General features: G+C 38.1%; 1 protein-coding gene across 1 annotated transcript; it reads left to right on the top strand.

Annotated features, from left to right (window-relative positions):
• Positions 1-11,856: 11,856 nt before the first annotated feature.
• LOC138873886 (uncharacterized) lies at positions 11,857-13,112 on the top strand. Its single transcript, XM_070152372.1, has 2 exons — positions 11,857-12,025; positions 12,469-13,112. The coding sequence occupies exons 1-2, from the start codon at positions 11,857-11,859 to the stop codon at positions 13,110-13,112; spliced, it is 813 nt and encodes a 270-aa protein (XP_070008473.1).
• The last annotated feature ends 7,308 nt before the right edge of the window (positions 13,113-20,420 follow it).

Below are 20,420 nucleotides of genomic sequence, written 5' to 3'. Positions count from 1 at the left end.
GAAACCGGGCCCTTATCATATGCCTTATTCAGGAAGGATACTACTGGCCCACTTTGAAAAAGGAAGCAGCGGATTACATCAAGAAGTGTGAGCAATGCCAAAAGTATGAACCAATGATACACCAAGCGGGCGAACTCCTACACTCCATCACTTCGCCATGGCTGTACATCAAATGGGGAATAGATATCATCGGACCCCTCACTACGGGTCGAGGTAAGACACACTTCCTTTTAATTTTAACTGACTACTTTTCCAAATGGGTGGAGGCAGGTACCTTCGCCCAAATACGCGAACAGGAAGTCATCACCTTCATATGGGAAAATATCATATGACATTTCGCTATCCCCAATGGACCACAGTTCGTCGGAAAAAAGACGACAGAGTTCTTCGTCAAATGGCGCATCAAACGAATACTCTCCACACCATATCATCCAGCTAGCAACGGTCAGGCAGAATCCTCCAACAAAATAATATTGAATATACTAAAGAAGAACTCGAGAAAGCCAAAGGGCTGTGGCCGGAACTATTACCGGAGGTATTATGGGCCTACCGTACCACGCCAAAGACCAGCACAGGCGAAACGCCATATTCATTAGTCTACGGGACTAACGCCGTTATACCCGTTGAAGTTGGAGAACCTAGCCTAAGATACTCCAATGAAAGTGAACCAAGCAACGATGAAAACAGAATACAGGACCTCAACGAAGTAGAGGAACGGAGAGATATGGCTCATGTAATAATGGTAGCCCAAAAACAACAAGCAAAAAGGTACTACAACAAGAAATCCAAAATATGTTCGCTCAAAGTTGGAGATTACGTCCTCAAGGCCCAAAACACAAGCGGCCAAATACCCAAAAGAAGGAAAATTGGGAACCAACTGGGACGGACCATATAAAATTATAGCGGCGGCAAGCAAAAGGGGCATTCCAACTAGAAACAATGGAGGGAAAACTGCTACAGAACAACTGGAATGTCGCCCACCTCAAATACTTCCACTTCTGAAAAAGGACACCGCCCGAGTCGTACTCTTTTTTCCTTACCCGGGTTTTGTCCCAATTGGGTTTTCCTGGAGAGGTTTTTAACGAGGCGACGTCTCAAAGTTCAAAGTTTAATTCATCGCCCCGCCTGTAGATGATATCTCATGGCCGAACAATGAAGGGACTAGATACAAGGAAACTTCTCTAATATGTAAGAAACTGACATGTACAATACTCCAATAAATGAAATAAAGCAGCATTTCACTCAACATTTCACTCTGTCGATCTCCATTCAAAAAAAAGAGTTCGACACTGCTCGAACCACGACGGGTTAACATTTCGACATTAACTCGAAATAACACCCCTACGGCAAAGGCCGTCGCCAAAGAAAAGTGTTCAAAACCACTCGAACAACGACAGCTTAACATTTCGACATTAACTCAAAATAACACCCTTGCGACTAAGGTTGTCGCCAAAGAAAAGATTTCGACATCGCTCGAACCACACCGGGTTAACATTTCGACATTAACTCGAAATAACACCCCTACGGCTAAGGTTGTTACCGAAGAAAAGAGTTCGACACCGCTCAAAACACGACGGTTTAACATTTCAACATTAACTCGAAATAACACCCTTACGGCTAAGGTCGTCGTCAAAGAAAAGAATTCGACACTGCTCGAACCAAGACGGGTTAACATTTCGACATTAACTCTAAATAATATCCTTACGGCAAAGGCCGTCACCAAAGGCAAGAGCTCGACCTTGCTCAAATATTTTAATAATCAACGTCGCATAGATTACTTGACATCCGACGTTGCCCAGATTACGATAAAATATCACACAAGGCTGCGTAGCCTAGCCCCCCTCCCCCGCAAGAAAAAATGCACAACAAGAAAATAGTTTAGAGGTACACAACAACAAAAAAGTAACTGCTCCATTACAACTGATATATTACAAAAAAAATTACAAAGGGCTCAAGGACGCCCCCACAAAAATAGCAAAACAAAAATACAACCAAGTCTTACGTCGCATCATCCCCCGTGGCATACTGCTTATTGTACCAAGAATCGGAGGCGAGCTTGTCCGCATTGTCATAGTCAGCGTCATCCCCGCCAGGCATTCCGGGGTTGTAACCACACGCCTCACGAGCGATACGTGCTTTAATACGCACCTCTTGAAGTTCTGCCTCAGATACTTTCTCGTCGGCACGAAGAGACTTATACATGTCAAGTTGAGCTTCGGCATGAACCCACATCTCATATAAATCTCGTGGCAAAATAGAGTCAGCAGAAGCATGAGAGGTAGAGGGTTGCAACTACCGTCGCACACCCTCCGCTTTCAAAGCAACAACTTGATCATTTCACACAGACAACTCCGCCTCCAGATCTCGGATACGTCCCTCAAACCTCGTTGTCTCAAGCACAGACGCCTCTGCCTCCTTGTCTCGCTCCGATCTGCAAACACGAAGGGCGTCTTCTAAAGCCACTACCTCTGATATGGAAGCTGCCTTATCCCTTTCAGCATGGGCCAATCCATCAGCCTTAGCGCTCAACTCGCCCCTAAGGTCGACGACCTCTGCCACCCTCTTGTCAAGTTCCGCCATTAAGGCGACATTCTGCACTTGAAGGTCGGCGTTCTCAGCCATCACCCCCTTACTCATCTTGAGTTCATCTTCTTTGGACTTAAGAGCCACCTCGAGTTCACTGCATCGGGCAATGGCCTTCATCAGGTCTTCATCCCGCTCCTACATCTCTTCGATTTTCTGCGCCTACTATTTCTCCTTCTGCTTGAGTCCGTCACGGAAAAGCGAAAAATCATTGTCCTAAGTGAAGAGGTCATCCAACGCACGATGTTTGGTACGGTATTCCTTATATTTTGAGGCCACTCTCTCAAAAATAGTTGTCCTCCGCTGATCCCTCCGATCGCACTCAGTCTCTATGATGAGCATCTAGTATGCAAAGCAAATACAAAACAAGGAAGGGATTAAGTATGGAAAAGGAACCCAAAAACAAAGAGAAGAGAAAAGCGCTTACCCGCAGAGCCATGCCGGAAATGCTCCGTGACAGGTCTACATCACGCATTGCCTTAAGCACCCCGCTCTCGGAAGCAGCGTATGAAGGAGCGAACACCAGTGCCGTCTGTTCACAATTCGCCAACAGATCATAGTCCACAGGGATGACTATGTGTCGATCAGGACCTTCCGTCCTCACCTTTACATGAGTGTGCCGCTCCAAGTAAGCTCGCACTTGTTCAGCTTCGCCTCCTCCTACGTCAAACTATGCGCCACCCTTGGCGGATCGTACAGATTGCCCCTTTGATTTATTCATTCGGTCATGGGAGACCTCCCTACCAAAATGGCGTCTGCCATAAGAATGCCACATGTGCCTGACCTAGGCAAAGATGTCGCCCCTGCAGCTTCAGTTCTGTCCTTTCTAGTATTGGAGGTGACGGCTTTCCCAAGCTCTACCCTCATCCTCTTCCTCGATAGTGATTCATTCCCGCTAGAGGGCTCATCCATGAGGTGGTAGGCGGGTCGAGAAGAGATCTCATCCTGTATGACGACGTCACGAGAGGAGTCTCTAGCCAGTACGGATTAAGCACGGCCTCCTCGGACGGACTCAGCTAGGGAAAATTGCATCCTTGCCGATGCGACAGCCTGGTGAAATGCCGGGACTAGAGTCTTCTTCTTGGAAGCCCGATGACCTATAATCACAAATACGTTGTATCAATAAACAACAGCAAATAGCCAAAGGCCAAAATAAAGGGGACACTTACCAGATGGAACCTTCGGCCTAAATCGTTTGAGGAAAGCGAGCCAATCTCGAGTCCCCGCCACGTAAGGTAGTACACGGGCTACCCAGTCCTCGATGCCGATAATGGGATAAGGTGTACTCCTCACAACTACACAGAAAAGTTACAGATAAGTACAAAATTGGAAAGAACGAAAGTAAACAACGAGTACCAACACTTACGGTTATGATTCTACCACTCTGGGAATCCAGGGGGTCCGACACCAGGTGCTCGGTTCTAATAAAGAAGTATTTGTGCCAAAATTTGCGGCTTGCCCGGTCGTCCATCCCGACCACCAGCCCCCGGTCCCACGATGCCTCAAGTGTATCATAGTGCCCCTATGAAACTCGGGGAAAACAAATGTAAGAGGTGATAAAGGCTAACTTCAAACCTCGCCAACTCCGCATACTTTGTCACTACTAGAAAAATCATATACGTATACGAAGATAGCTGCGTCGGGCAGACCTCGTAGAACCGACAGAGTTCCTCCATCAACGGAAGAAGAGGGAGGATGTGGCCGATCATAAAGGAATATACATAAAAAGTAGAATATCCCGGTCTATGGACCTCCACGAAGTCCCTCCCAGCCGGAACCATCTCGACCTGGGGAGGAATGTTGTACATAGACCGAAGGTCATATATATGAGCTTGCTCAGTCTCAGAAACCACCGGAACGGGGGAAGAGGCAGGTTCTTTGTGAAAATCATTATGGGATATAGGGTTTCTCGGAAGTATCTCCTCTACGGTGGGAAAGTTGTCCCCCTCCTCTGCTGCCATGTCCTCACCACCAGAAGGAGGTGCCATGGATAACAGGGTGGCGTCAGAAATATTTTCATGTGACCGATGCATTCTGGGCATCTTGATGGCAGAAGATATGTGGGTAAAACGTAAAACAAAGAACGATGAACGGAAAAGATGAGAAGATAAATCACGAAAGCAGATTTGAAGACCCAAGAAGAGATGATCGAAGAAGACAATACATACACAAGAGAAGAAATGTCTAAAAGTTCTTGAAAAAACAAAACCTTCACCTATTTATACGGTTGGGTGGCGCTAGAATCGAAGCGAGAGGCTGCCCATGGCACCAAAACCAAAGTGACAAGCAAATAGTCTCTGTCTCGGGAAGACGCACAATGATGATGCATGTGGGAGTGACATCATTTTCCGATAAGTTGCACCATCCAAGATATCGTGGAACGCGCCACTCTTCCTTTACTGGTCAAACCAGTATAATTCAATAGCCAAATTCCTCTACGGGTATAGGCGACGTCCGCTTATCAAGGACGTACAGGGTCACGACCTTAACAAGAGGAGAAACTAACTGTATGGGTCCAAATTTGGCAACAATGACAGCTGCCGAGTAGGACAAGGAGTGAGGTTACCACGACAGAACGTCTGATGGTCATTGTGATGAAGAACGACGACCAAGAGCGGTCAGGCGAGCTGAGATGTCAACGGTAGTGTAAATCTAGTAGGAGACAGTAAGAATATGCTTTTCGAATATTCTTTATATTGTACTTTTTAAGGTTTTCTAGGAAATTGTCCCTTATAAACAGGAAGAGTTAGTAAAGAAAGAGGGGATCCAGGCAAAAGACAAAAGAACACTTTGTAAAAGATTCATCTGAGAGTAAATACAAGAACAACCTTGTTCATTGATTACTCAACCAAAACATATGTTATTATACGATACTGATAAGATCCAAAGATTTCACAATCATCTCATACTTATTCCCCTTCTACCCCGACATCATTTATTTAGATTGATTACGCATTTAGTTTGTCGCATCTACGTGCATTTGATTGATTCCAGCACATAAGCTAACATCATACATCTCGCTTACTTCCTTTATCACTTGATCTAGGTTTTATTATTGTTAACTGAGATTCACCTTTCTTCTAATCATAAGATTGGTTTAATCAAAGGGTTTAGCATCTTTTGGTCAAACATATACCGTATAATTTTTCGACGAATGCGGTTCGGATGAACCCCTCCCGCAACTAAATCCGCCCTTGGGTGAGGGGCTTAAATGGGAGAAGATGACGATGAGAGAGGAATGGGAGTTTCTCTAAAAAAAAAAGATGATCTTTTCATTTTTCAACCAAAGGAAAAACTACATCCAAACAACACAAAAAAAATTTCCTCTAAGAAGTTCATTGAAAAAACCTTTTCCAATAATTTGCAAACGGCTCAAAATTAGCATCTTCGAAAATAAAGGAACGTGGAAAAAAGTCGTAGTCACGTTGAAGAAACCGCCAAGGCAACCAAGGCCAATCTCCGGGGTGTTCAAAATCGAATCGAAACCGAAAATTAAATCGCAAAAATGGTTTAATGGCTTATTGGTATCCGTTATTAGTTTAATAGACAGGGAACGGGTTGAAATTTTTTTGTTAACGACTTATCGATTTGGGGGCGGATTATTCAATTTTCTTAACGAATAATCCGTTAAGAATATATATAATATTTTTTATCCATATGTATATTAAATAATAAAAATCCCTTCCACACTTTCACTTCCAGTAATGACTAATGACGTCAGGACCAGTATAGTATTATTCTATTAAACTTTAGAAATCCTAACACTCAGAAGTCAGACCTCAATTCTCACGAGCAACAAGAAGTCACAACTTACAACCTAGCCGCCAGCCCTCTCGACCTCGAGGCTTGCCTGAGCCTCTCCCTCTCTTTATAGCCAGAGCAGGCAGCAACAGATGGTAAGTTTAGTATTATATTCAAGCTTAAAAGCAATGAAAATCTGCACATCTTTAGACTTTCGCAGATTAGAATAGTTAGAAAGATTAACTAGACCTTATGAATAACCTAAACAAAAAGAAGGTTAGAATGAAGGTTTTTTTTAAAAAAAATAAGTAAAATAAATAAAGAATGGTGCAATCTGAAATGAATGCAAGTCTTAGGAATTACTGGAAGCTCACTCCTCCAACTCCCAGTTTACATTTTAAAGTATAATAAGTAGTACTTACTATATTCTTAACTTGTCATCCCTTAACAGATGTAATTATCATGTTTGGAAGTGTTGAAGCATTGTTGGCTTTTTGATGGTATGTACTAATTATTAGTAACACTGTAACAATGCAACATGAAGGACCAAAATAGTCCTTTCTAATATAGATTGAAATAGGGCGATAAATCGCTCGATAATAGCTAAACTGACACCAATCCGCCTAATATTTTATTGGGTGGCTAGCGAATTAATATATTTAAAAGTGGATAACCGATAAGTCAAATCGTTAAGAATAAATAACCGTCCGATCCGCCAGATAAGGAGCCCTAAGCTCTCCACATTCCAAATCCAATCTCTATTTTGTGGACAAACTCTACTAAATATTCTTTAGAGTTTAAGTTAATTTGTAATAATGTGTATTGTCCTTTTCAATTCGGTGACACTACCATTTGGAAACGAGTCGGCCCGTGGAATTAACTCCCATTTTGACCATTGACTCCTTCAACTAGTTGTCATTTTAAAATCATTTACAATTGAATTAAAAAAAAATACTTGTGGCTTAGTGTAACATGGCATCATGTTGCATGATCAATGTGTATCTAAATCTCTGCCTCTCCAACGACTTCTACTATTTTAATTTCTTTTGCTAATCCAAAAACGTCATCAATGAGGTTTAGCAGTAATGTCACAATTGACGCATCCTGGGCCTCTTCAGGTATCAGGTTCAGTTTCTTCAGGCGGCGAATCCAGAATTTTCATAGGTGGTTTAACATGTGAAGAAGTAAATATACAAAAAAGTCAACAAAATATTTTTTATTAAAGAATTAAAATACATTATTGAAACATTACTTTTTTTAATATAATTTTCAGATTTTAGATTATGTAAAAAAATAATTAAAATGGTGAAGTTTTCTTTTACTATGTTATATATAGAGAGAGAAATGTAAGTTATACTAATCCAAAAAAGTGAAAAGAAACATTTTTGTGTCCTAATATACAGCAAAAAAAAAAATGCACATATGCAGCTGCTCTCCGGATTAAAGCTCGGGTGAGTTTGCCAACCTTGAACCCACTTTACCTTTGCACAAAGAGGGATCAATATATATTTTGTATTAATATGTTCTCGAAAAAAGCTAAAATAAACCTATATATACAATATGAACCCTCTTGATCTCACGTGGGTCCGCCCTAGTTTTTTCACATGATATCACAGTTAAATTAACTTGTTCTTAAATGTTGACGTATTTCAATATTAGACGCTAATGTTATATATTATGCATGCTCCAGTATCCACCCTTGAATGTACAAGTGTTAAAATATCGCACACTAGTTGATAGAATGAGTTATCTACTTACATGTTATTGAAAAATCATCACGTCATAAATGAGCTTTTTAAGTTGAAGTGGATTCAATGGCAATTTCGTTCGCATGATACTATTATTTCGTTGATTTTCTCCCTTTATGTCGTTAAATATATTAAAGAAAATATCCAGTACTGCATCTAACAAATATAATTGATTACAAGAAGTTGAGGGAATATTATCAAAGGTGTCATTTAGCTTTATCGAGTCATCCAATTACCAAATTACGTAAATTAAAATGAAAACCACATGCTTATGGTCGGTCCAAAGAAAGACCACTTGTCACCTTAATAACATTGGACTTGTACGTACATTTCACATATTCAGACATAATTACCCATCTAAATCATAATAATCCAGTCATTGTTTCTTTATTCATAATATAAGGGAAAAAATGTCCTTTTCTTTAAGTTCTAGTTAGGGGGTTCAAATTGAATCGGAAAATCGCACCAAACCGATTAAAAATTCCGACTATGTTTGGTTTGGTATTGAGTAAAAAAACCCGAACCACATATAAATATATAAATTTTATTTATATTTTTAAGTCTTTATAGTGAATTTTCTTTAGAAAATGTAGAAATATTTGGGATTCTCTCATGTATTAACCTTGAAAACGTAAATTAACGAAAAATTATTGTTAGACAACTAAGAAATAACTATCATGTGTTACTAAAAAAATTCTCCCATTAGAATATTTTAATAGATCATACGTTTGTCAATTTTTTTCCATATTTACTAAACATACATTCACTTATCAAAACTTTATCTATAATTTTAACAAAGTAAGATTGAAATAATATTCATGTAACAAAAAAACCCGAAAAACCCGACAAAACCAAATCAATCCAAACCGATATAGTTGGTTGATTTGATTTTGATAAATACCGAACCAACCCGGTACATGTAAGCCCTAGTTCTAGTCATGGTTTACGTGTGAATTACGAAGAAACTTTGATTTCACATGTCAAGTGTCTTATTCATCAATTGAGATACTAATGGAAACTTCCTTAGTTCCCTGGAATTTTCTTGCCATTTGAGTATATTTTGCTCAAATTTCAATCTGGAATTTGAGATTGACGTCTTATTTGTGTTTATTATTAAAGAAATTTCAAGAGAGAGATGGATAGATATTGAAATAAAAATAAATAAAAAGTAAAATAAGGCACCCATGTAACGACCTAATGGGACTTTAAAATAGACCCCATGAAAATGAAAGTTGTTTGCCTATTCCCCCCCGGATAGATTTAGCCTTCACCGTCTAATAAGATCGCACTTATTCCTTTTAATTTAGACTATATACCTGTATAAAAAATGTTAAAATAAATAAAATTTAAAAATTTATTAATAACTTTTTTTTCTTTTGTTTGATTTTTTTTAAATGTGTTTGTCCATGAAATTTTGTAAGTTTTTTGAAAAAAAATCGAAAATAGTTTTTTAAAAATCCACTTTTTCAAAATTTTTGAATTTTTTTCCCCACTCACGAAAATGCAACATTTTTTTAACTAAAATGCCCGTCCAAATATAATCACAAATATCATTTTTCTACTTAACTCCAAACACTAGTTTTTAAAAAAAAAAAAATTATAATTTTTATGTCCAAACATATACTATACTTGCTCGGAGTCATGTTAATATTTTACCTTACCTCTACAAACTAGGCACTCTTTTGTGGCCAACCATATTATCTTGAGTGAGTCGAATTAATTTATGTAGTTTACTTCCAAAATATCATGTTCCCTTTTGTTGGTTTCTCATCTAAGAGCCTTTGGATTGGATTAGTAACACAAAACTCTAGAAACCGTTAAAAGGAAGAAAAAAAAAGAAAAAGAAAATTCTTGATTTCATGTGATGATAAAAGTATGAGTTGACGCCACCACTAGTTTGACCATGGAAACCCAATTTAGACTTTTTAGGTTTCAGAAAATGTGCTTTCTTTGAAAGTCTTGAGCACTTCAAAATTTCAACCCAACTATTTCACTTCAAAGCATTTGAGCGCGCAGACATTTGGTGCTCTTTTCCGTTTTATTATAGTTATAGTTAAAACTCAATACTCTATAATCATATTATTCGTGACAATACACTTAAATTAAAATAATGTTATAAAACTTTGACTACTCAACTTTGGTACAAACAATGAAACCAACTAAAGGCAAAATATTAAATTAATTCTCTCTAAGAAGGATGATGGCTATTTGCCATTTGGTTTCAACATTTCCTACAAGAAAACGAGGGAAGAGATGAAAATTATTGGAAGAATAATTAATCTAAGTCATACTAGTTCATTTATTAATGGGGGGAAAAACTCCAGTTCTTTATACTTATGATTTATTTTTTCACGAAGATAGGCGTGGGCTTTTGTTTACCCTAAAATACGAATAACAATTAAATTTATATTGTGGTTTTAAGGATATGTGATTTAATACAATACCAATTGATAAACAAGGAATTAAATAGATAAATTAGAAAATAAAATAAATCAAACTAGTATGCAAGTCAAATCTCAACCTCGACCTATGGTAATCTCGAGGTATGATAATAGGAATAGCAAATGATAAAGCAACTCTCATGAACAGCAAGTGGAATAGCAAGAAAGTAATGAACGTGTATTTTCTTATCAGTGAACAATGATCGTTACAAATGGATGGGATCCCCCTTTATATAATAGAGGAGTCCTAAATAAGGTACACTTCTAATTATAGTAGGAAATCATATTTGACAACTGATTAACCGCCGAGGACCAATCCATTCCAAAATTCACGCCATGATCTTCGGTCTGTTGCGGGTATCTCGCTCTTTCCGTTACTGAATTATACCGGTATCATCTCGAAGTATGCCCTTTTCTGACCTCGGTAAGTGATATCGACCTCGATCTTGGAAAGGAACTTTGATCCCGATCTCAACACCATGGCCTTCCGATGTGGTATCACTTTTTCCATCAAAGGACGAAATCGGGTAGCCCCCATTTCTACCGTATACAGATAGTCCCCTCATTTTTTAGAATAAAATGATAAAAAAATAACTTGAGCCTCGATTTTATGGAGACCCCGAGAATGACGCCATCCTCGTGATGTAAGCGGTCAAGGTGACCGAAACGTCCCGTCGGTATAGTTCCCAAACCATTAATGCTTGCTAGTGATGGTCGGCCACTAGCACCACCGAATCGTCATCGTGAGCCTATAAATACTGGCTTCCTGGTTGAATCAAAAACTTTACTTCCACCTTCACCAAGCTTTCTAAGTCTCTTCTTTTCTCCATCCTTCTCTTTCACCACCCGTTTGAGTCAATTCTATTAGTACAAAACATCAATTTTCATCTCTGTTTGCCTCCTTCTACCTAAATCAATGGCGAAAACCTCTAAGATCGTCCCACAAAAGGAGAAAACTTCTTCTTCTAATTCTTCTCGGTCGGACGGTGATAAAATGTCGGTGGAACCGCTCTCTCACAAGTATGTTCCCAGCCCTTGCGTTCTAAAGTCCGACTTCAAAGTCGAGAACCCTCACATCCTCTTGACAATATAATCACTCCTCTTGACTCATGAGTTCAAACTAGACTAAAATCAAGTAACTCACTCGCTGAAATGAGGTCGGCCTCTCATGAGGGAAGAGATCGAGTCCCCGGCCCCGAAGTCGGGGAAAGATAATAAGAGGAAGAGGGTCTCGGAGTCCGAGGATCCCCAACCTACAAGGTCTACAGTTCGAAGACGCATGAGAAATATCATCCTTGTGACTACAGAGTCGGCCTGCCAGCTGGGAGAAGAAGAAGATGAATATGAGGGAGACGACTCGACGCTGGTGGTTCGAGCAAGGAAGCTGGCCGAAGCCTTCCAAGTCGGAGGCGGTTGTCGAGACCCTGCCTCGTGATGAGGAGGCTTCGAAGAAAGATTCGGGCAAAGCCCCCGAATCACCCGAGGTTGAGATTATCCCTCAAGCATCAACAAGTATGCCAGAGGGGGCCGGTTTTGTGACCCCAGGGCTGATCAAAATGCCCCGAGCAATTAGCTCAGGGCCATGGCAATAGGTCACTCTCCCTCTCTACCGGACTTTTCTGAGGAGGTCATAAAGGATGCTCGGGCTCTGCAAATCCCTGACATAGGCGGAGTCCCCAGTAAAGAGGATCTCTTTCGGGATTGATTTATCGGGGTTGATGATACCGCCAACTTCAACGATGCATCCACGCTTTTTGAAGAGTCTCAACGCCTTTTATCTCGAGTAAGTACTAATTTCCATTGTTGCAATTTTCTTTTCCTTCTTCTCCCTTTATCCTAACTTATATCTTTCTTTTTGCGTAGGCTTCTACCAAGTTTAGGGCCTACTTGAGCCAATGTGAGGTCGAGCTCCAGAAGACATCGGAGGAGAGGAATGCTTTGAAGCTCCTTTGCAGTCAAAAAGGAGGAGGAGCTCAGGGACCGTCAAGCAGACTTGGACCAGTATCGTAAGGAAGAGGCCGAGCTAGACGAGCAGGTAACTATCATTCTGAAAGAGTACGGTCTCGACCCAACTGTGGAGGTTAATACTTCAATATCCCAGTTGCAGCAAAAGCTGGAAAAGATTGAGTTGTTCCGAGAGGAAGTCGATCAAATCAAAGCTGACTGTGATCGATGGAAGGAGAACATGGACCACCTTGCTGCGGAGAAAGAGGTTGCCTTGGACAAACTGTCATCGGCTGAGGTCCAACTTCGGGGCATTATAGAGAAAAACTCAGCCCAGGCCAAAAGGGTCGAGGAACTTGAACCCGCGCTTGCTGAGGCCAAGGCGGAGGCTGAGGAGACGAAGATCGCGACTGACAAGTCCATCACCGTGTACCTGGCCGATGTCGAGGCTGCTCAGACGCAGCTGAGGGAGGCTTCCGATCGAGAGCGACGGAGCAATGACATGGCGAAGTGGAAATCCCGGAGGGAGACTCTCGAGGAAATCCACACTCGAGGTTTTGACCTCTCCAAAGAGATAACTCAAGCTAATGCGCTTGAAGCTGATGTCAGGTTTCTTGTCTCCTCTGATGATGACGATGATGATGAAGGCAACTAGAGCGGGTCCGATAACGACGAGGGGCCTGAAGGAGAAACCGCCCTTGAGGGAGAAACCAGCCCCGGGCATAGTTAGGATATTTTTCTTTTCTTTTTTGTAAGACCCTTGTCGATCCCTTGTACATATATTTGTCTATATATATATAAAGAAATTTTCCCTTTAGAATGCCTTCTCGACTTTTATCTTTTTGTGCCTTGTAAAACTTTAGCACGGTCTCGTGCTTTGAACGATGCGTTCGAGATTTTGGTTTTGGGTGACTTCTTCGAATTCACTACAATCGAGTTTGAATAAGGTTCGAACTTGAGGCATAGACCCTTTAGGGTTTGTGTCGGATAATGATGAGTCATCGAGCCATAGTCAAGTCATTTTTTATTTGGGCTCGGAATAGTCGAACCTTTGGGTTCGGGTGGAGTGAGAACAAGATCTCGAAGTCTAAGTGTATTGGCCCTTAGGCTCTTTAGATTGGGCCAATATGGACTTTAAAAGATAGCTATTATTCCTCTCTTTCGGTTTAAAATACTTAGTAAAAATTTCTTTATGCCTTAGCATGTATTTTTTACCCATTGGATTTTTTGAGGGTTCGATGTCGATTAAAACCCCTCTGTTTTTTGTGCTTTAGCATGTTTGTTTTAAGATAATTTGATACCTCTTAAGTTTTTTCGAGGGCTAATTTTATCGAAGCCCTTTTCATTATTTGCCGAGGGTAGCCTTTTTTTAATCAGTTTTTCAAAAATTTGAAGCCTATTGTGATTGCGGGATTCGGACGTCTCCAAGCCGCATTAATTTGACTGTACCATTTGGATATGCCTCTTGGGCTTATTTCCCAATAACACTTCGAACTTGTTTGAAGTGTTAGTCCCCGAGAATGACACAACCTATAGATCGAGGGGTGCCTCTTTGAGGTCTTATGAATTCAAGTTTAGATAACTTGAATACGTCGATCATCGATGACAGTCTCCGAGTGTTCGAGGTATATTTGCGCTTGGCCCTTGAGTCATTTCTCACAAAATCATAAGTATGGAGCTCGTATAGTAGAAAGTTTTCTTTGAGACACAAGATGTTTGATATAGAAAGAATGCTTCTTGAAATAATTAATATATGCGTACATGTTTTGCCATCGGGGCTCGACTAATCTATATGGACACGGTTCATTCGACCGTTTGGCCCATTACAAAGTTTCCCTGTCGAGACCCTTTTTTGACATGAAGTACTTTCCTCGAAAATGTAAAATAAGAGGGTGGTGCCCCCAAGTATTCGAGGTTGATTGCAAAGAAGCCTTGGATATTGTTGAATTTTTAGTAATCCTGATATTGAAATGTTAAAAACTGAAAAAGAAAAAGGTGAAGCGCAAAATAATTCCTTATGAGATTATTCATTAATCTAAAACAGATATTCAATTATTTTCGATAGAGATGCTTTTCTTGAGCCGAATGTCTTCTGAAAAATGAGAACATCCTCTCTATCTCCACAAGGTGTAAGATAGAGGCGGATTCAAAATTTAAACTTTATGAATTTAACTTTTAAGATTTTTAGCATTGAACCAATTATAGTTTTAAAGTTTGAGTTCATATTCGCTATTTTTGAAACTTTAACGAATTTTACGTATAAATTGTTACTCAACGTCGAAAGTTATGAGGTTGGTTGAACCCGTCAGTAGTACACTACATTCGCCCCTAGGATAAAGTTAAATTGTATTCACACTACCCTCTCCGGATCGCATTCTATAGGAATACATTGGGTATTATTGTTATTTTCAGGGGCAGATCCAATATAGCAGTGTCGGATTTAATTGAACCCAGCACTTTCAAAACGGAACATAAATATATACGTAAAAATTATTTAAAATATGAACAAATAGTAGATTTGAACCCATAACTTTAATAATATAATCGTTCAATACTAAAAATTTTAAAGGTTGAATTCATATAATTCAAATCATGGATCCGCCTCTAGTTATTATTGTTGTTGTACTCCATTATTTCCGATGAAGCTCAATAAACATTCCAAGATGTCATGCAAACCCTTATGTTATCTCTTATTTTCAAAAAGAGAAGTTAAAACAGATAGATAAATAATTTAAAATAGTATCATTCTGCTGGCCTGCTTTATTTGAACTTTCAAGTTTTGTAGATTCCTTTACATTGGGTGCCAGATAGATTGGACTTCTTTTTGAAATGCCACTTAATTTATTTTCATTAACTGGGCAAAGTTTAAAATCATTTTTTGGCTTTTTTTGAGCGGGGCACAACGTTTCATCAATTTGTGCCCAAAAGAATAGTAAAAAAATTGCAGAAATGCAGAGACAGACATGCCAAAAAGTGGAAGATTATGCGATAACGTAGTGGCCCCAGAATTAAAGCTTTAATCTTATCAGTTAAAACGGTTTTTAAAGTTAATTAATGATAATGATCCCACGTGGACCCCAATTCGTCTCAGCATTTCTGAGTTGTCTCGTGCCTGGCTTCTAGGCTGTTTGTTCCCTTCTCTCTACATTATATGGATACATTCAAATAATTTTTGAAATTGAAAAAAGAAAACCCACTTATTCTGGAATAACGACGGTATTCAACCAGTTTGGCAACTCAACTAATTTGCAAATATTTGTTATATAGTCAATTTCTTTCTATAACAATTTCTTTTATTTCAATATTTTTGGACTGATATGATAAAATATTATTATAGAGAATATTATAATATAATATGAATAATTTGTTTCAAATAAAAGTTGATCGTTATAGTAAAATATTGTTATAAAAAAAGATTGTTATAAACATGTTTGACTCTATTTCCTAAGCACAAATATCATGTACCAATAACATGTGAAAATAATTTATTATAATTTAAATAAAAGATAATGATTCAATTTGTGTTTTATTTTCAGATTTGTTAATTATAGTGGATAACAAAATCAATTGACTACCACCTAAGCTTATTTGTCAAAACAAACAACATTTTTAGCTAAAAATATTTTCAATATTAAATATCTTAATGGCCTATTTTAATGTGTAATTTATAAATTAAACACTAATCTAGTACAGATCATATATTTGAATTTCTAATTGAATAATATTAAAAAAAATAGAAAAAAGAAAAGGCGAAAACGACGAAGAAAAGATAAAATTGTTCAGTTCTGATCTGTTAGAAAATTTGAGTCTTCTCTCTCGGCCGTCGGGCCGTGAGCCTCGCGACTCCGAATTCCGCCAAAACCATTACAAACAAATTACTTTTATTTTATTTTGTTTTTGTTTTTATTTTTATTTTTGCTAAGAACACTTTTCCTACTTTAATTATTGCTTATTCCCCTCGAATTTAACGTTTTATTATATTTTATCTGAACAAAAGGAAACAAGTTGGTCAATCATCCTTTCCATGTGCAATGTTTATAAAGCGTTAATAAGGATTTATTCTATTTTTTTAGTTACAAAGATTTGAGGAGATCATGCTTGTACTAAAATTAATTAACTAGCACGTTAGGACTAAATATATCACCATTAACTTGCTAATTTCAATGAGTAATGATCTAAACTTGCTGGCTTTTTTTATAATGCGAAAGCTAACAAAGTAAACTTTGACGACGATAAATCAGATAATAAAAAGAAATTAGACTGAAAGAAACATAATATACTACTATAATATAGTTGATCAATTGATCTACATCAATTACTATTATAAAAGAGAAAAGTATATTATCCGAGAGAATAAATTTTCCCCCAAATAAAAATCTCTTGAGGACTATATTGTGAATGCTATTATGTTATTTTGTGAATCAGAAATTCTCAATTTATAGAGGTCCACAATCTTTTCTTCCAAGAAAATGAACTATCAAATAGAAGATCAGATGTCTATATTTTCGTTAAGGAAAAGTAAAATCGATCATAGTAAATATTTTATCATTCCTTTAAGTAACATGTAAAATTCAATTATGAAAAGAAAATTAGGGCAACTCTAACAATTCTTCCCTTTGGTTTGAATTTTCTTTGCGAAATTTGATCCACTTTCTTCACATAATCTTCATCAATATTGCTTGCCAAAATTAAAAGTGGATGTGTCGAAAATAGCATGTGCATTAAAAGAGAGCACGGGTTAAAAATTAGAGCCCTACATTAAAAGCGAGCAGGATTAAAAGTGGAGTCATGCGTAAAAGTGAGCAGAGCTAAAAATGAAAGTCCATACAGTAGAAACAAGCATGAGTTGAAAATAGGAGCTCATGCTTAAAAATAGCATGAGTTAAAAATGATTTTTTGTTTTTAAAAAGATGTAGTAACAAGAATGTTAAAAATATGGTTTAAAAGTTTATCTCCACATGTAGCACTTTAGACTTTTCTTTTTTGAAAAAAAAATTCATTATCGTCAAATTAGACATTACTTGATCCGAACCCGCTTTTGTAATGATTCGGTCAGTTATTTTGAGTATTTTAGCCCTGTATCCCTATTTATTGCCTCCTCTATGTTATATTGTGGTTATTTGATGACTTTGTCGGAGTTGGTGATTTGGTTTCGGGTGAGTTTCAGAGTGAAATGAGATACTTAGTCCCAAATTTGAAAGTTTAAGTTGAAAGAGTTTACCGGAGTTTCACTTTATGTAGACGACTCCGGAATGGAGTTTTGACAGTTATGATAGCTTCGTATGGTGATTTTGGACTTGGAAGCGTGTTTGGATATTGATTTGGAGATCCGTAGGCCGTTTTGCCTTGAATTGGCGAAAATTTTAAAAAGCTGAAGATTTGTAAGGTTGAGAAGTTTGATCGAAAGTTGACTTTATTGATATCGGGGTCGGATTCCAATTTTGGAAGTTGAAATGGGTCTGTTGTGTTATTTGTTACTTGTGTGCAAAATTTGAGATCAATCGGAGTTGGTTTGGTATGAGTCGGCATTAGTTTTGGGAGTTGGATGTTTATGGTTTCAATAGGTTTGGATTGGATTGCGATTCGTAGAATCTGTAAGGCCCCGGAAAATTTTGCGAAACAATATAGGATTTCGGGGTGCGCTATAAATATGATGTAAGTGAATTGGATTGGTAAAAAAGTGTATGAGTCATATAATAAGTAAGGTGGGATCCAATGAGAGGCCTACGTGTAGGCCAAATGGGAAAATTTCATAATAGGCGAAGATTCCAAAGGTACTTGCACTAGTCTAATTTTAAACGAGCATATCTAAATATATACAAGGTATTATGTGATTAATAACCTATCAAATGAAAGATCTTTGAGTCTAGTTTCCAACGCTTCAAACCGTTTGTCATTCGGACACTCCCACCAGAAGTTATGACCAAATTACCAAAGCAGCACAGAATTTTAAACTACCGCGGCGCCCCATGCGGCGCGCCTGTGAGGAGGTACAGAGAGCATTCAAAAGCGTTTTATGAACATATTTTTCACAATTGCGGCGCCCCATGAGGCGTCCCACGCGGCGCAACTGTACAAATATCGGGCTTTTGTTATAACCCGACCCTATTTTAATATATAGTCTTTGGGGGCTTCATTTGGGGTCATTTTCTACTGATTTTAGAGAGAGTTGAGAGCATATAGAAAGAGAAAGAGAGAGAAGGAGCCTAACTTCATAATCACCCATCTCTTGCTCAAGTCTTCATCTTTTTACCCCAATAATCAATTGGTGGGGCCTTCTATTTCTTTATTTCTTTATGCTTTATCCTTTCCTTTGTCATTTTTCTTTACACATGTTCTTCATCTAAGAGATGTTCTATACATTAGACTTTAATTTCGAGTTTGGGGTTTAAGATGGGTTATTGAGGTAAGATTCTTGGGTGTAATAGTATTATATATACATGCATGTACAAATTAGGTTTGTGGGAAGATTTTTGAATATAAATAAGTAAAGATTGGGTTGGGGAATGAAGAAAACCTTATAAAAGAGATTTGAAATCAAGATGCTCAACTAGTATTTGATAAAATGCTCAAATGAGCTGAAACCATGAATACCTTCCTAATTTGTGTTCAATTTTGTTATGTCTCAAAGTAGATTGGGATTGCTAGAATTTCCGGAACGTCGTAGTAACTTAAGGAAAGCTTAAACAAGGTATGTATGGCTAAAACCTCCTCTTTTTAAAAATTGAGCTCTGTTGGTGTTTGTATAAATGCGGTAAGATTAAAGTTGGGTTGATGTATTAATTGTTAATTCCACATGAATTGGTGTTGCAACTTTATATACGTAAAATGTGTGTCTCAATATGATCAATGTGCTATTCTTGATGATTTAAAAAGGTGCGGAGAATATGAATCATGTATTGAAATGCCTAGACCTTAAATCAAGATTGAAATTGAGATTGTTATGCCAAACTATGTGAAATCCTTTATGTATAAAGATGTTTGAAATAAATCAAATGACTTTGGGAAATAGAGTGTGGCCAACGTGCCAAGGGCTTGAGTTATAATTGTGCCTGGTGATACCTATGACATGAGAAAATATGAAATAGATTATGAAATGAGCTTGACTTCACTTTCCGTAATTGACTTCAACAACAAAGTGGCCTAAAGGTTTTGTGCTCAATTTATGCCCATATGTGGCTGTTCGAGATAATGATTTGCCTTATAAGTACCTCCAATGTGATCCGAGTTGTTACATATACCGATGTTTAAATTGTATATTGTCATGATTGAAAAGGAGTAATTCAAGAATAATTGGTGTAGTTACTTGTTTATGACTTGATGTGTGTTTTTAATTTGGTTTGGTGTGTCCCCTCCTTTTTGGAAGAACCCTTTCTGTTTGAAGTTCCATTGATAATGAACTTGAGGTGTATTATTTTTGAAATATTCTATATGATCATGATTCATGTTTTCTCTCATGTGTACTTGACCTCTTGAATTGAATGGCTTGTTGTTGAGATTGATATTGATGTGAAATATGTGAAAAGAACTTGAATTATGAAATACGGCCAAGTGCCAAGTATGATGTATTGATTGTGCCCCCAAGTGCCGATGAATTGACACGTGAAATAAATATTGAAATGAGATGATTGATGGAAAAAGGGAAAACGTCTTGGTAAGACGGCCTAGCCGATGGGGCCGTGATCGGACGCCATGCCGCACACATGGTGGTATTATGCTGATATTGAGATTGGAAAGTGACAATAAAATTGTGATTGAGGTACACGTCTCAAATAAGATGGCCTAGCCGATCGGGCCGAGATCGGACTCCGTACTAAGATTCACGGTGGAATATGTGTGTGTGTGTGTCTCTCTCTCTCTCTCTCTCTATATATATATATATATATATATATATATATATATATATATATATATATATATATTGACACAGAAATTGTGATTGAAATTGGGAGTTGGTTATGAT

The sequence above is a fragment of the Nicotiana sylvestris genome, chromosome 7, assembly GCF_000393655.2.
Source record: "Nicotiana sylvestris chromosome 7, ASM39365v2, whole genome shotgun sequence".
Classification (NCBI taxonomy): Eukaryota; Viridiplantae; Streptophyta; class Magnoliopsida; order Solanales; family Solanaceae; genus Nicotiana; species Nicotiana sylvestris.
The sequence above is the reverse complement of the archived record's forward strand: the minus strand, read 5'-3'. Positions and strand labels throughout refer to the sequence as shown.

Coding starts and splice junctions, on each gene's coding strand:
- LOC138873886 (XM_070152372.1), top strand. CDS start 11,857: ATGAGGGAGACGACTCGACGCTGGTGGTTCGAGCAAGGAAGCTGGCCG. Junction 12,026..12,468: donor TATCCCTCAAGCATCAACAA/GTATGCCAGAGG, acceptor GCTCCTTTGCAG/TCAAAAAGGAGGAGGAGCTC.